Source organism: Eleutherodactylus coqui, chromosome 2, assembly GCF_035609145.1.
Source record: "Eleutherodactylus coqui strain aEleCoq1 chromosome 2, aEleCoq1.hap1, whole genome shotgun sequence".
Taxonomy (NCBI): domain Eukaryota; kingdom Metazoa; phylum Chordata; class Amphibia; order Anura; family Eleutherodactylidae; genus Eleutherodactylus; species Eleutherodactylus coqui.
Window position 1 is genome coordinate 339,827,843 of NC_089838.1, and position 16,818 is coordinate 339,844,660.

Below are 16,818 nucleotides of genomic sequence, written 5' to 3' on the forward strand. Positions count from 1 at the left end.
TTTAGTAGCCAGGTGCAGAGAGATTTTAAATTACCCCGCCAATCTGCAGCTTTTGCGCCTGCATTCGCCATTTTGGCGACGGACGCGTGCGCAGAAGCCGGGCAAGGTCTGCGGATAAATCTGGTGGCTTAAGGTACCTAATTTCATCTCCACTCATGGATTTGATCCATAAGGGGAGATGAAACAAACTTATCTTTTTTTTTTTTTACACTTTTTTAACTTTTTTTTTAACTTTTACGTGATCCAATGGATAGCAGCGATCATGTGACCGGGAACCGCATACAGCGGAGAGGACTGAAGATGCCGGATGGCGCGAAGGACCGTGGGTGAGTACTCTCAGCTCCCCTTACAGATTGAATCCGTAAGGGGAGCTGAAATCCTTACTTTTTAAAAACTTTACATTGACTTTAACGCGATCGCCGGTATCCGGCGATCACGTTACCGGGGGTGGGGTCTCGCGGCCCTGGATGACAGCTGCATGCTGTCGGCTACCTCCGGTAACCGGCAGCACGGAGCTATTACGTCCTGAGCCTGCAGGGCTGTCATTCCTAGAGGATGCAAGCCCAGCAGGCCTGGACGTAGAATCCCGATGGGGCCATCACTAAGGGGTTAAGGCATGTAGGCATTCAATATCTTAGAAAGTCAGATGAGCGATTTTCCAATATTTGCTCATTTCTACTATAACCTATCTAGGTTCATTGATAAATCCAATGACGATTGATAATGACCTCAGCCCTTGTGACATAAAGCAACATAAAGCCAACATCCTAAAGTCAATGTCTTCTGTGTCCTCCAGTGATGGAAGAAGTCAATAAGACCATCGTTACACAATTCCTTCTTTTGGGTTTTCAGAACCATTGGTTATTAAATCATTTCCTATTCATTCTTTTTCTGCTTATTTTCATCTTCACCCTGCTTGGAAATTGGACAATCATAATGTTGGTGACTAAATCCCGGAGTCTGAAGTCCCCCATGTATTTCTTCCTGAGTCATCTGTCCTTGTCTGACATCTTGCTCACATTTACCATCACCCCTAACATGCTCCACGTGGTGAAGAACAGAGGAGGCTTCATCAGTGTTACAGATTGCATTGCACAGCTCTTTTTCTACAGTGGTACTACGACAGCCGAATGTCTTCTCCTCACAGTCATGTCTTATGACCGGTATATGGCCATCTGCAAACCTCTCCATTACAATTCAGTCATGGACAAAAAGCTCTGCTCACATCTGGCTCTTTGGCCCTGGGTGACAGGATTCATAGTCGCTTTAGTATTATTCAGCTTTGTCTGTAACTTTACCTTCTGTGGTCCTTACATCATAGACCATTACTTGTGTGACCTTGCTCCTCTTCTACAATTGACCTGCACGGATCATTTCACTTTGGACATAGTAGACTTCATTATGACCATACCGTTTATTATTTTCCCACTTGTCTTCATATCCTTCACCTATATCTCAATTTTGATCAATATCCTAAAGATTTCTTCCACCTGTGGACGGAGAAAAGCCTTTTCTACATGTAGTTCTCACTTGATCGTAGTGAGCACCTATTATGGGACTCTGTTGAACGTCTACATGATCCCGTCAAATCTTTATTCCTACAATGTGAACAAGATTGTGTCTCCTCTGTACACGGTCGGGACGCCATTATTGAACCCCATCATATACAGTCTGAGGAATCAGGAGATTAAAGCTGCTCTATGTAAATTGCTTTCTACCTCATTTACAATGAGGACTTTTGGCCATATGGTGAAGTTGAAGCCCTGATCGCTGCTTTACTGCATGCAGAACATTCTATTTTCTAATGATCGAGAATTCTGCCATCTGTAAAATGAGTGTAGAAAGAATTTTAACATTTTGCAGACTTGAATATGTAGGAGGTATTTGGATAAGAAACAAAGATCAAAATTTTGCATTGATGGATGGGCACAGTGTCTTCACATAAAAGAACATTTATAATGATGACACTCTGTTGTGCAACTTCACAATTACACCTGACCGTATACATACAAAATGCTTCCATATGGTAACCTACAAGGTTCTACCATAATGTACTTAAAACCAACATATAATTCTGAAATAATAACGCCCAACTGTAGTAAAATAATACTGCCCATAGAGCCATTGATTTATAAAGCGGTTGTTCCACTTCTCGCTGGTTAGGTAGAGCCAGAACTGGCAAGGAGGTTATGATGGGGTTTGTAGGGAGCTTGGGAGCAGGGCATTAAGAAGTGAATAGAATTTGTTTAGATGGTGTTAGAGGAGGGTTTTAAGAGTTTAATTGGATTAGTGGATAGAGGAAAGAGTGAATCGGGAGGAGAGAGTACCTTTTCTAGAGGTGGGGAGGAGTTTGCCATTCCCTCTCAGAGCCTTGTGCCTGCAAGCAGCCCGCCCACGCATTAATTTTGGTAGTGAAGAGTTGGTTTTGCTTTGTCACAACAGCTGCGGGGATCGGATCGCAGATGGCAATCTGTTAGGTGGTTCAGGGCACATCGGATATATGGTTGCTCTGCTTTTATCAGAATCAGTAGTTGGCTGTTGGTTCTGCCGGGGCGGTTCTGGGGGCCTGGCTCTTACTAAGCCGAGTGGGCACAGTGCAGCTGGGGGCTCAGTTTGCTCTTGCAGGTAGGTGGCTATCTGGGCCCTCCTCTGTTTGTGACAGTTGTTCTTGACAATACGATGTATTCATGGTTATGGGAATGCATTTGCTAATAAAGAGTCTGCTGCGGCCAATATTTCTCCATCACTGCTCCACGTCTTCTGTTGTTAATTGATGGTATAAAAGAGGAAAGAGTAAGAGTGGATGATTAGTGATGGGGAAGGTATCAGGACAAAGGGAGGAAGCAGATCTGTGATAGCCCAGTCATGCTGCAGGCAGCTGTGTACATTTCACAGTGGCCCAGGTTTAGTACTGCCGGCGAAGCTCCCATTCACTTCAATAGTACACAGTCTACAGTATCAACCGAGACCACTGGCAGCAAAAGAGACGGAAGTGGGACCACATCTTTAATACTCTACTGTTTATTTAGCATATGTCATCAGTAAATTACCTCATGTTTAAATGAAGTTTTTATGTTAAATATATATTTTTTGAACATTTTTGGAGATTTTATTTACATTTTCAGTTACAATATAAATTAAAAGAAAAAAAAATCATGAAATCCTAAAATTCTTACACTGACCACTAAGCTTAATAATAGTCTGACAGTTCCTATTCTGTACAGGATCCACTATTCACATTAGGTGATGTCACAGCTCACCTCCTCTCCTCCCTGCACACTAATCACTAAGCCTTACAATAGTCTGATACTTCCTGTTCTGTAGAGATCATTTCTCAGTCGTCATCTCATTATCATCCCTGGCAGGATTACACAGAGAAGTGACATCTATATATAGAGAACACAGCTTCCACAATTCACAATAGTCACAGCTCGCCTCCTCCTCCATGCACACAGGTCACAAAACATGCCCAAAACATTCTCCTATATAAGACAATAGGTGATAGTTACAATTCTCCTCCTCTTCACCCTCCCTGAATAGACTGGTGGGCATGCCCACAACACTCTCCCACAGAAGATAATAGGTAATGGTTACATTTGACCTTCTCCCCCTCCCTTTATAGGTCACAGAGAATGTCCACAACGCTCCATAGAAGTCTATAGGTGATGGTCACAGTTTACCCTCATTCGTCTCCCTGCACAGGTCACAGGCATGCCCACAACAGCCTCCAATAGAAATCAAGGTTTCTCTTCTAGTCTATTGTTTCTATGATCCATGAGGCTTCTGTACAGCACAAGAAGTATTTAACTACTATGTGGCTTATAGGTCAAAGTGAAATCGCACATTATGAGGATTTTAGTATTATTTTAAAGGATGGTGATACAATAAATAAAACAAAAATCACCAGTATTTACAAAAAATATATGTTGAACATAAAAATTTTCTTAACTCTGTATAAAAACATAAAGTTATCCTCACCTTACCTGATCCCCCGCTGCTTCCATTCCAACTATGCACAGTCCCCTACTGCACTCTGCCTCCAGCCTCAGGAACATGTGACCGCTGCAGCCAATTACCAGCTGATCCTGAGTTGCATACAGTTGGTTGCAGTGGTCACATGCTCCAAGGAGACAACTAAATTAATCCAGACCTCAGGCCAGAGCAAAGGATCTTCCGATCAGATGGCCCCCAATGTTCTGTACTCCCCAGTTCTGTTCTTCTTTAGGTGTCACTGCACACAGCATACTAGTACCAAAACACAGAACTTGTGTGCGCTGGTCCTCTGGGGTGGGGTTTAACTATATCACCGCCCTCTTGTATACCCCCCTGCATAAATAATTGGACTATTTCACCTACACGCAGCTCGGAGACGGGGAGAAGAGGTCAGGAGTCACAGACTGATTACAACAGTGAAAGGTAGCTACAGATAGAATCTGTTCAATGCTTGTCGAGTTGCTGCCCAAGGTCCACTGGAGGGGGGGGGGGTGGACAGTATTACTACTGGGGCCACTGTGGGGGCACTGTTACTACTGGGGTAAATATGGGGGCCAGTATTAATACTGGGACCACTATAAGGTTACTTATTACTACTGGGGACATTAAGGGGCTCACTATTACTATTTGGAGCCATTAAAGTGGTCATGTAATTTCAATTAAAGATATGTATTGTCTAAGCATGAGTTAAAATAAAATAAAGCATACTCCCCTGACTTTGGTCTCCCCCAGAACCGCTGACTGGCTCCCCCTGCTCCGTCTCTGGAAGTCAGATGACCACTGTGGCCTCTGATTGGCCACAATGTTCATCTTAATTCTGGAGGCAGATGCATTAGTAGCCATTAAATATATTTAAGTTTAACCCCTTAAGGACACGGCCTATTTTGGCGTTGGAGACCAAACGATTTTTGGTATTTTTTTCATCTCCATTTTTCAAAAGCCATAACTTTTTTATTTTTCAGTTGATGCAGATGTATAAGGGCCTGTTTTTTGCGTGGCAAACTAGTTTTTATTGGTATCATTTTTGGGAACATAGACTACATTGTAAAACTTTTAAAGTTTAATTATGCAGCATAAAAGACACACATTTTTTTCTGTGGGACGGTACAGTTACAATGATACCAAAATCCCTTTATTTTTTTCAGGTTTTTCCACTTTTCCACAATAAAAACCATTTTTTTGGGAATTATTATTTTTTTCTAAACTCGCTGCATTCAAAGTGCTAAAACTTTTTTATTTTTTTCATGGACGGAGCTCTCTGAGGGCTTATTTTTTGAGAGACAAGCTGTAGTTTTTATTGGTACTATTTTGCAGTACACACTTTTTTTTGATCACTTTTATTGCGTTTTTTGGGAGGCAAAATGCTAAAAATTAGTATTTTGCCTCAGTTTTTTAGCATTTTTTAATGCTTTTTGCCATGTAGGATAATAAGCACATTCAATGTATAGTACATGTCGTTACGGACGTGTCGATACCAAATATGTGGGATGTTATCGCGAGAGCCGGCTGGAGTCACAGAGGGAGCGGGTTCCCTCTGTGAACCATTTCCCCGCCGCGATCTACTTAGATCGCGGCGGGGAAGAGGTTAACAGCCGGGGGGCGCATCTCCGATGCCTCCCACTGCTGCAGCAGGACGCCGTCTACTAGTGACAGCCGGCTCCCGCTGCGGGATAGCACGAAATCTACTATGATCTCACGCTATCCCCATGACGTAAGGGTACGTCATTTTGCGGGAAGTACCCCGCTCCCATGACGTACCCTTACGTCATGGGGCGGGAAGGGGTTAAACCACATAGCCACTTTTATGGAGTCACTATTCCTACAGGGACCACTAACAGGGTCACTGTTACTACTGGGGTCATTAAAGGGGTCAGTATTTCAGTTGGGGACAATATGACTACTGGGGCCATTACTGTTACTATTGGGGGCACTACTGCGGGCACTATTATCCTGACAAAGATAACGCATACAGAGGATGCCAGGCCACATGATACGTGTAGTGCACCATGCAGGCCTACAACCTATTTCAATTCAGCGGGCTGTCGTGCACCCCAGAAGCAAAGCACACGGCACACCGGGCTCCGCCAGCATTTAAAGCCATACTGCTTGTTACAAAAGACCCTGATAAATACAAGCATGCAGACAGCCAAAGTGCAAAATGGAGGAGCGTTGTATAAGTGCAAAGTACTGATGAACAACCGCTCATGGGCCTACCTGGCACAGCGGGGAGCCGCTGCTTCCTACTACACTTGTATGTATAGCACTAAGTACCTGCTGCCCAGGGTAGGCATGTGAGCCGGTGCTCATCAGTACTTTGCACTTATACAATGCTTCTCCATTTGGCCCTTTGGCTGTCTGCATGTGGAGTGCGGTGGTTTTTACCTGCCCTTCTGTCTTCTATCAGTACATTGGTAAGTATATGGTGGTTTTCTGGGATTTTTCAGAATTTTCTGTGATTCTGTTTAAAGTCTCAATTGGTCAAATATGTGTTGGGTATCTTGTGTATTAGAGCTGACATGGCCTTTTTTATATAAGGCCTCGTTCACACAGGCGACAAACACATGCGATTTTGTAGCATTGCTAAAATGCTACAAATCGCATGTATGTGAAGCCCATGCTTTCCTACGGGTTACTTCACACGTGATATTTTGTAGCATGCAACAACCCAACACAAAAACCTTGTGGGTCCGGTGATATGCCAGCGATTCGCGAGGTTTATAGCCCAGTTCCCCCATGGAGCCTTCCTCTCTGTGTTTTCGTGCAAAGCAATGCAACTTTGACAGTATGAAATCCTACAGTCAAAGACTAATCTAAGCCCTGGCTGCAGAAAAAATACACATACATCACCTCACACGCGCTCTCTGACGCTGCAGCAGCTTCTCCCCGGGTCCCGGCATTCAAAGAGTGCTGGCTGTGATTGGCTAAATGTCAGCCAATCACAGCTAGCGCTTCCAGGAGATGGGGATTTTTTAACCCCCGGCCATAGGATGATGAAGAGAAACAGTGCCGGGGACCGAGAAGAAGCTGCAGCGGCGCTCCAGGCAGCGCAAGACAGGTGATGAATACTTATTTTTAACTTTTTTTTCTTTAGCTACGGCTTATTTTTGGGGTAGGCTTTATATTTCAAGCCATAACCCCCCGATAATCCTTGCATGTGGGGCTACAAAGAAACGCGACTTTGCAGCACCACAGCAACTTTGTAGCGCTTCAAAATCGCAGTATGACAGCGAGAAACCGCAGCAATATTGCATGGACCAGCGATGCCATGCCACCTGTGTGAACGAAGCCTAAGGATGAGATAATTTGGGGGATTTTGATCTCCACTTTTCAAAAGCCAAAACTTTTTTATTCTGCATCAACACGGACGTTTGAGAGTTGTTTTCATGTAGGGCTTTTTTATCACTATTATTGTGTTTCTTTGGGAGGCAAAATAAACAAAATAGGCAATTTGCCTACATTTTTAGGGTGTTTTTTTAACGTTTTTTGTCTTGCAGGATAAATATTTTGTCTTGCAGTTCAATTTATTGTGAAGGTTATTACTAGAGATGAGCGAGCACCAAAATGCTCGGGTGCTCATTACTCGAGACGAACTTTTCGCGATGCTTGAGGGTTCGTTTCGAGTAACTAACCCCATTGAAGTCAATGGGCGACTCGAGCATTTTTGTATATCGCCGATGCTCGCTAAGGTTTTCATGTGTGAAAATCTGGGCAATTCAAGAAAGTGATGGGAACAACACAGCAACGGATAGGGCAGGCGAGGGGCTACATGTTGGGCTGCATCTCAAGTTCACAGGTCCCACTATTAAGCCACAATAGTGGCAAGAGTGCCCCCCCCTCCCAACAACTTTTACTTCTGAAAAGCCCTCATTAGCATGGCATACCTTAGCTAAGCACCACACTACCTCCAACAAAGCACAATCACTGCCTGCATGACACTCCGCTGCCACTTTTCCTGGGTTACATGCTGCCCAAACCCCCCCCCCCCCACGACCCAGTGTCCACAGCGCACACCAAACTGTCCCTGCCCAGCCTTCAGCTGCCCTCATGCCACGCCACCCTCATGTCTATTTATAAGTGCGTCTGCCACAGGAAAAGCAGGCACACACTGCAGAGGATTGGCATGGCTAGGCAGCGACCCCCCCATAAAAGGGGCGGGCCGATAGTCCACAATGCTGTACAGAAGCAATGAGAAATCCAATCCTGTGCCACCTCTATCTGGAGCTGCACACGTGGGCATAGCCATGGGGAACCTATGTGCCACACACTATTCATTCTGTCAAGGTGTTTGCACGCCCCAGTCAGACCGCGTTTTTTTATAAATAGTCACAGGCAGGTACAACTCCGCAATGGGAATTCCGTGTGCACCCACAGCATGGGTGGCTCCCTGGAACCCATCGGCGGTACATAAAAATATCCCATTGCATTGCCCAACACAGCTGAGGTAGTAATGTCGTGCTTAATGCAGGTGGGCTTCGGCCCACACTGCATGCCCCAGTCAGACTTGGGTTCTTTAGAAGTGGACACAGATGCACTTACAACTCCCTGTGGACCCACAGCATGGGTGGGTGCCAGGAAGCCACCGGCGGTACATAAATATATCCCATTGCATTGCCCAACACAGCTGAGGTAGTAATGTCATGCTTAATGCAGGTGGGCTTCGGCCCACACTGCATGCCCCAGTCAGACTGGGGTTCTTTAGAAGTGGACAGATGTAGGTTAAACTCCGTGTGCACCTACAGCATGGGTGGGTGCCAGGAAGCCACCGGCGGTACATAAATATATCCCATTGCATTGCCCAACACAGCTGAGGTAGTAATGTCGTGCTTAATGCAGGTGGGCTTCGGCCCACACTGCATGCCCCAGTCAGACTGGGGTTCTTTAGAAGTGGACACAGATGCATTTACAACTCCCTGTGGACCCACAGCATGGGTGGGTGCCAGGAAGCCACCGGCGGTACATAAAAATATCCCATTGCATTGCCCAACACAGCTGAGGTAGTAATGTCGTGCTTAATGCAGGTGGGCTTCGGCCCACACTGCATGCCCCAGTCAGACTGGGGTTCTTTAGAAGTGGACAGATGTAGGTTAAACTCCGTGTGCACCTACAGCATGGGTGGCTCCCTGGAACCCACCGGCGGTACATAAAAATATCCCATTGCATTGCCCAACACAGCTGAGGTAGTAATGTCGTGCTTAATGCAGGTGGGCTTCGGCCCACACTGCATGCCCCAGTCAGACTGGGGTCCTTTAGAAGTGGACAGATGTAGGTTAAACTCCGTGTGCACCTACAGCATGGGTGGGTGCCAGGAAGCCACCGGCGGTACATAAATATATCCCATTGCATTGCCCAACACAGCTGAGGTAGTAATGTCGTGCTTAATGCAGGTGGGCTTCGGCCCACACTGCATGCCCCAGTCAGACTGGGGTTCTTTAGAAGTGGACACAGATGCATTTACAACTCCCTGTGGACCCACAGCATGGGTGGGTGCCAGGAAGCCACCGGCGGTACATAAAAATATCCCATTGCATTGCCCAACACAGCTGAGGTAGTAATGTCGTGCTTAATGCAGGTGGGCTTCGGCCCACACTGCATGCCCCAGTCAGACTGGGGTTCTTTAGAAGTGGACAGATGTAGGTTAAACTCCGTGTGCACCTACAGCATGGGTGGCTCCCTGGAACCCACCGGCGGTACATAAAAATATCCCATTGCATTGCCCAACACAGCTGAGGTAGTAATGTCGTGCTTAATGCAGGTGGGCTTCGGCCCACACTGCATGCCCCAGTATGACTGGGGTCCTTTAGAAGTGGACAGATGTAGGTTAAACTCCGTGTGCACCTACAGCATGGGTGGGTGCCAGGAAGCCACCGGCGGTACATAAATATATCCCATTGCAGTGCCCTACTCAGCAAAGCTAACGTCAGATACAATACAGGTGGGCTTTGGCCCACACTGCATGCCCCAGTCAGACTGGTAATATGTACCTTAACAGTAACCTCGTTGGTGGTAATGTGGTGGTGACTGCGGACCTAGTAGCGCGGTTTTATGTAGTTGGTTTTCGGAATGTGGCCAGGATTAAGTGGGCCGTGGCGGGGGGATGGTGGTGGTGCTCTCTTGTAGTGTCGTTAAAGGTGAAATTCTTGGACTGCCACCAGACGGACCAATGCAAAGGTATTTGCTAAGAATGTTTTCATTGTTGGAGGAGGAGGGGGATGTTTTGGAGGCACTATGTGTCCTCTCCACGTGTCCGTGGTTATACGCACCTTAACAGTAACAGCGTTGGTGGGAAATGGCCTCGCCGCCATCATGTCTTTGTGAAGCCTCTGTTTCCACACCCCAGTGACATACCATTAGCTGCGGTATAGGCAGAGCCCAGAATTATTCACATTTCAGCGGTAGTATTAGGGACAGGCCCCACTAACATATCACTAGCAGCAGTATAGGGGGAGCGCAGTCTTAGTTCCATTTCAGTAATAGTAGCACTCAAGACAGGCCCCAGTAACAATTCCGAAGCAGCAGTATAGGAGGAGCGCAGTCTTAGTTCCATTTCAGTAATAGTAGCACTCAAGACAAGCCCCAGTAACAATTCCGAAGCAGAGGTATAGGAGGAGCGCAGTCTTAGTTCCATTTCAGTAATAGTAGCACTCAAGACAAGCCCCAGTAACAATTCCCATTGCAGCAGTTTAGGGAGATAACAGTCTCTTTCACATTTCAGTAGCTGCAGTATAGACAAGGCCCCAGTTACATTTATGTAGCTAAAGTGTAGGCCAACCCCACACACCTTTCTGTACCATGAGTGCAGGCGAAGAACATAGAAATTACAATGATTACACTGTAGGTGAGGGCCCAAAAAAATTGGTGTAGCAATAGTACTAATGTACCTCAGAAAAAATTGGCCATGCCCACCAAGATGGCAGGTGAAACCCATTAATCGCTTTGGTTAATGTGGCTTAAGTGGTAACTAGGCCTGGAGGCAGCCCAGTTTAACGAAAAATTGGTTCAAGTTAAAGTTTAATCGCTTGTAAGAGCGTATAAAAATTGTTTGGAAAAATTATATGAGTGAGCCTTGTGGCCCAAAGAAAAATTGCCCGTTCGGCGTGATTACGTGAGGTTTCAGGAGGAGGAGCAGGAGGAGGAGGAGGAATATTATACACAGATTGATGAAGCAGAAATGTCACCGTTTTGGATGGTGATACAGAACGATGCTTCCATCCGTGGGTGCAGCCTACGTATTGCTTAGGTATCGCTGCTGTCCGCTGGTGGAGAAGAGAAGTCTGGGGAAATCCAGGCTTTGTTCATCTTGATGAGTGTAAGCCTGTCGGCACTGTCGGTTGACAGGCGTGTACACTTATCTGTGATTATTCCCCCAGCCGCACTAAACACTCTCTCTGACAAGACGCTAGCCGCAGGACAAGCAAGCACCTCCAGGGCATACAGCGCGAGTTCAGGCCACGTGTCCAGCTTCGAAACCCAGTAGTTGTAGGGGGCAGAGGCGTCACGGAGGACGGTCGTGCGATCGGCTATGTACTCCCTCACCATCCTTTTACAGTGCTCCCGCCGACTCAGCCTTGACTGGGGAGCGGTGACACAGTCTTGGTGGGGAGCCATAAAGCTGTCCAGGGCCTTAAAGAGTGTTGCACTGCCTGTGCTGAACATGCTGCTCGATCTTCGCACCTCCCCTGCTACCTGGCCCTCGGAACTGCGCCTTCTGCCACTAGCGCTGTCGGAGGGGAATTTTACCATCAGCTTGTCCGCCAGGTTCCTGTGGCATAGCAACACTTTCGAACCCCTTTCCTCTTCGGGAATGAGAGTGGAAAGTTTCTCCTTATACCGTCGGTCGAGCAGTGTGTACACCCAGTAATCCGTAGTGGCCAGAATGCGTGCAACACGAGGGTCACGAGAAAGGCATCCTAACATGAAGTCAACCATGTATGCCAGGGTACCTGTACGCAACACATGGCTGTCTTCACTAGGAAGATCACTTTCAGGATCCTCCTCCTCCGCCTCCTCCTCCTCAGGCCATACACGCTGAAAGGATGACAGGCAAGCAGCATGGGTACCGTCAGCAGTGGGCCAAGCTGTCTCTTCCCCCTCCTCCTCATCCTCCTCATGCTCCTCCTCCTCCTCCTCCTCAACGCGCTGAGATATAGACAGGAGGGTGCTCTGACTATCCAGCGACATACTTTCTTCCCCCGCCTCCGTTTCCGAGCGCAAAGCATTTGCCTTTATGCTTTGCAGGGAACTTCTCAAGAGGCATAGCAGAGGAATGGTGACACTAATGATTGCAGCATCGCCGCTCACCACCTGGGTAGACTCCTCAAACTTTCCAAGGACCTGGCAGATGTCTGCCAACCAGGCCCACTCTTCTGAAAATAATTGAGGAGGCTGACTCCCACTGCGCCGCCCATGTTGGAGTTGGTATTCCACTATAGCTCTACGCTGCTCATAGAGCCTGGCCAACATGTGGAGCGTAGAGTTCCACCGTGTGGGCACGTCGCACAACAGTCGGTGCACTGGCAGATTAAACCGATGTTGCAGTGTCCGCAGGGTGGCAGCGTCCGTGTGGGACTTGCGGAAATGTGCGCAGAGCCGGCGCACCTTTACGAGCAGGTCTGAGAAGCGTGGGTAGCTTTTCAGAAAGCGCTGAACCACCAAATTAGAGATGTGGGCCAGGCATGACACGTGCGTGAGGCTGCCAAGCTGCCGAGCCGCCTCCAGGTTACGCCCGTTGTCACACACGACCATGCCCGGTTGGAGGCTCAGCGGCGCAAGCCAACGGTCGGTCTGCTCTGTTAGACCCCGCAGCAGTTCGTGGACTGTGTGCTTCTTCTCTCCTAAGCTGAGTAGTTTCAGCACGGCCTGCTGACGCTTGCCCACCGCTGTGCTGCCACGCTGCATGACACCGACTGCTGGCGACATCCTGCTGCTGCTGACACATCTAGATTGCGAGACAGAGGTTGAGGAGGAGGAGGAGGGTGCTTTAGTGGAGGAAGCATACACCGCCGAACATACCAGCACCGAGCTGGGGCCCGCAATTCTGGGGGTGGGTAGGACGTGAGCGGTCCCAGGCTCTGACTCTGTCCCAGCCTCCACTAAATTCACCCAATGTGCCGTCAGGGAGATGTAGTGGCCCTGCCCGCCTGTGCTTGTCCACGTGTCCGTTGTTAAGTGGACCTTGCCACTAACCGCATTGGTGAGGGCGCGTACAATGTTGCGGGAGACGTGGTCGTGCAGGGCTGGGATGGCACATCGGGAAAAGTAGTGGCGACTGGGAACTGAGTAGCGCGGGGCCGCCGCCGCCATCATACTTTTGAAGGACTCCGTTTCCACAACCCTATACGGCAGCATCTCAAGGCTGATTCATTTCGCTATGTGGACGGTTAACGCTTGAGCGTGCGGGTGCGTGGCGGCGTACTTGCGCTTCCGCTCAAAGACTTGCGCTAGCGACGGCTGGACGGTGCGGTGCGAGACATTGCTGGATGGGGCCGAGGACACCGGAGGTGAGGGTGTGGGTGCAGGCCAGGAGACGGTAGTGCCTGTGTCCTGAGAGGGGGGTTGGATCTCAGTGGCAGGTTGGGGCACAGGGGGAGAGGCAGCGGTGCAAACCGGAGGCGGTGAACGGCCTTCGTCCCACCTTGTGGGGTGCTTGGCCATCATATGTCTGCGCATGCTGGTGGTGGTGAGGCTGTTGGTGGTGGCTCCCCGGCTGATCTTGGCGCGACAAAGGTTGCACACCACTGTTCGTCGGTCGTTAGGAGTCTCTGTGAAAAACTGCCAGACCTTAGAGCACCTCGGCCTCTGCAGGGTGGCATGGCGCGAGGGTGCGCTTTGGGAAACAGTTGGTGGATTATTCGGTCTGGCCCTGCCTCTACCCCTGGACACCGCACTGCCTCTTGCAACCTGCCCTGCTGCTGCCCGTGCCTCCCCCTCTGAAGACCTGTCCTGAGTAGGCGTTGCACACCAGGTGGGGTCAGTCACCTCATCGTCCTGCTGCTCTTCCTCCAAATCCTCTGTGCGCTCCTCCCTCGCACTTACTGCCCTGACTACTACCTCACTGCAAGACAACTGTGTCTCATCGTCATCGTCCTCCTCACCCACTGAAAGGTCTTGAGACAGTTGCCGGAAGTCCCCAGCTTCATCCCCCGTACCCCGGGAACTTTCCAATGGTTGGGCATCAGTGACGATAAACTCCTCTGGTGGGAGAGGAACCACTGCTGCCCAATCTGAGCAGGGGCCCGAGAACAGTTCCTGGGAGTCTTCCCGCTCCTGAGCATGTGTCATTGTAGTGGAGTGAGGAGGCTGGGAGGAAGGAGGAGCAGCAGCCAGAGGATTCGGATTTGCAGCACTGGACGGCGCAGAACTGTGGGTGGATGATAGCTTGCTCGAAGCACTTTCTGCCATCCACGACAGGACCTGCTCACACTGCTCATTTTCTAATAAAGGTCTCCCGCGTGGACCCATTAATTGGGCGATGAATGTGGGGACGCCAGAAACGTGCCTCTCTCCTAATCGCGCAGCAGTCGGCTGCGATACACCTTGATCAGGAGCTCGGCCTGTGCCCAAACCCTCACTTGGGCCTACGTGTCCTCGGCCACGTCCACGTCCTCTAGTCCTACCCCTACCCCTCAGCATGCTGTATTACCAGTGATTTCCCAGGCAGGAAATAAATTGGCACAAGCCTGCAGGCCAAATAGAATGTTTCCTTTTTTTTTTAAAGGGAAGGCCCACTGACTATATTCAATCAGATAAGAACTGTGTTCCACAGAACTGCAGTGTTATATGAAGTGCAGCAGAGCGGTGATTTTTCCCAGGCAGGAAATAAATTGGTGCAAGCCTGCTGTTAAACTTAGCTGGCTGCGTATGATTTCTTTACGTTCTCCACCCACCACACACGTACCCAGAACGCTGAGGACTGTCAGAGGCAGGCCAAATAGAATGTTTCCCTTTTTTTTTTAAAGGGAAGGCCCACTGACTATATTCAATCAGATAAGAACTGTGTTCCACAGAACTGCAGTGTTATATGAAGTGCAGCAGAGCGGTAATTTTTCCCAGGCAGGAAATAAATTGGCGCAAGCCTGCTGTTAAACGTAGCTGGCTGCGTATGATTTCTTTACGTTCTCCACCCACCACACACGTGCCCAGAATGCTGAGGACTGTCAGAGGCAGGCCAAATAGAATGTTTCCCTTTTTTTTTTAAAGGGAAGGCCCACTGACTATATTCAATCAGATAAGAACTGTGTTCCACAGAACTGCAGTGTTATATGAAGTGCAGCAGAGCGGTGATTTTTCCCAGGCAGGAAATAAATTGGCGCAAGCCTGCTGTTAAACGTAGCTGGCTGCGTATGATTTCTTTACATTCTCCACCCACCACACACGTACCCAGAACGCTGAGGACTGTCAGAGGCAGGCCAAATAGAATGTTTCCCTTTTATTTTTTAAAGAAAAGGCCCACTGACTATATTCAATCAATAATATATGTCTTCTGGCCCTGCCTACACAATTCTGTCCCTGTAGTATTACTGCAGGGCGCAATGCTCTGCACAGCCGATTTTGAAAAAAAAAAAATGCAACACTGCTAACAGCAGCCTGCACAGTACTGCACACGGTTAAATGTGGCCCTAAGAAGGACCGTTGTGGTTCTTGAAGCCTACACTCACTCCTAACACTCTCCCTGCCTAACCACCACTTCTGTCCCTGTAGTATTACTGCAGGGCGCAATGCTCTGCACAGCCGATTTTGAAAAAAAAAAAGTGCAACACTGCAAAAAGCACCCTCCACAGTACTGCACACGGATAGATGTGGCCCTGAGAAGGACCGTTGGGGTTCTTGAAGCCTACACTAACTCCTAACGCTCTCCCTACAGCAGCTCCAGCACGATACCACTGTCCCTCAGCTAACTCACAAGGCATGTGTGGCGAACCGCGGGAGGGGCCGACTTTTATACTCGGGTGACATCTGATCGCCCCAGCCACTCACAGCAGGGGGGTGGTATAGGGCTTGAACGTCACAGGGGGACGTTGTAATGCCTTCCCTGTCTTTCAATTGGCCAGAAAAGCGCGCTAACGTCTCAGAGAGGAAAGTGAAAGTAACACGAACACCGTGTGGTGCTCGTTAAGAGTAACGAGCATCCCGAACACCCTAATATTCGCCCGAGCATCAAGCTCGGACGAGTACGTTCGCTCATCTCTAGTTAGTACGCATATGATGATAATAAATATGTGGGTTTTTAAATGTTTTTATTTATTTTTTTACAGACAGGGGAAAGTGCGCAAAAAATTAATTTTCTTGTAATTATGTGTTTTTTGCTGCATTATTTATTTATTTATTTAACATATTGTATGTCGCTGTTGGGGACTTGAAACCATAAAAGCTCTGATTTTTTATGATAATGGATTGCAGTTCTTCTGTACTGAAATGCATTATCGCTCACAATAACAAACATAAGCCATGGTAAACCTGGACACCAGTGTATGGCGTCTGTTTGCCATAGTAATTATTAGAGATGAGCGAACACCAAAATGGTCGGGTGCTCATTACTCGAGTCAAACTTCCCGCGATGCTCGAGGGTTCGTTTCGAGTAACGAACCCCATTGAAGTCAATGGGCGACTCGAGCATTTTTGCATATGACCGATGCTCGCTAAGGTTTTCATTTGTGAAAATCTTCAAGACCTACGAAAGTGATGGAAACGACACAGAAACGAATAGGGCAGGTGAGGGGCTACATGTTGGGCTGCATCTCTGGTTCCCAGGTCCCACTATTAAGCCACAATAGCAGCAAGAGTGCCCCCCCCCCCCCAACAATTTTTACTTCGGACAAACCCTCATTA

At 48.2% G+C, this 16,818-nt stretch overlaps 1 protein-coding gene across 1 annotated transcript; it reads left to right on the forward strand.

Moving 5' to 3' along the window:
- The first annotated feature begins 936 nt into the window (after nucleotides 1-936).
- LOC136610454 (olfactory receptor 6B1-like) lies at nucleotides 937-1,767 on the forward strand. The gene has a single exon (XM_066589682.1). It carries the CDS (start codon nucleotides 937-939, stop codon nucleotides 1,765-1,767), a length of 831 nt encoding a protein of 276 aa, XP_066445779.1.
- Nucleotides 1,768-16,818: the final 15,051 nt, after the last annotated feature.

Coding starts and splice junctions, on each gene's coding strand:
- LOC136610454 (XM_066589682.1), top strand. CDS start 937: ATGTTGGTGACTAAATCCCGGAGTCTGAAGTCCCCCATGTATTTCTTC.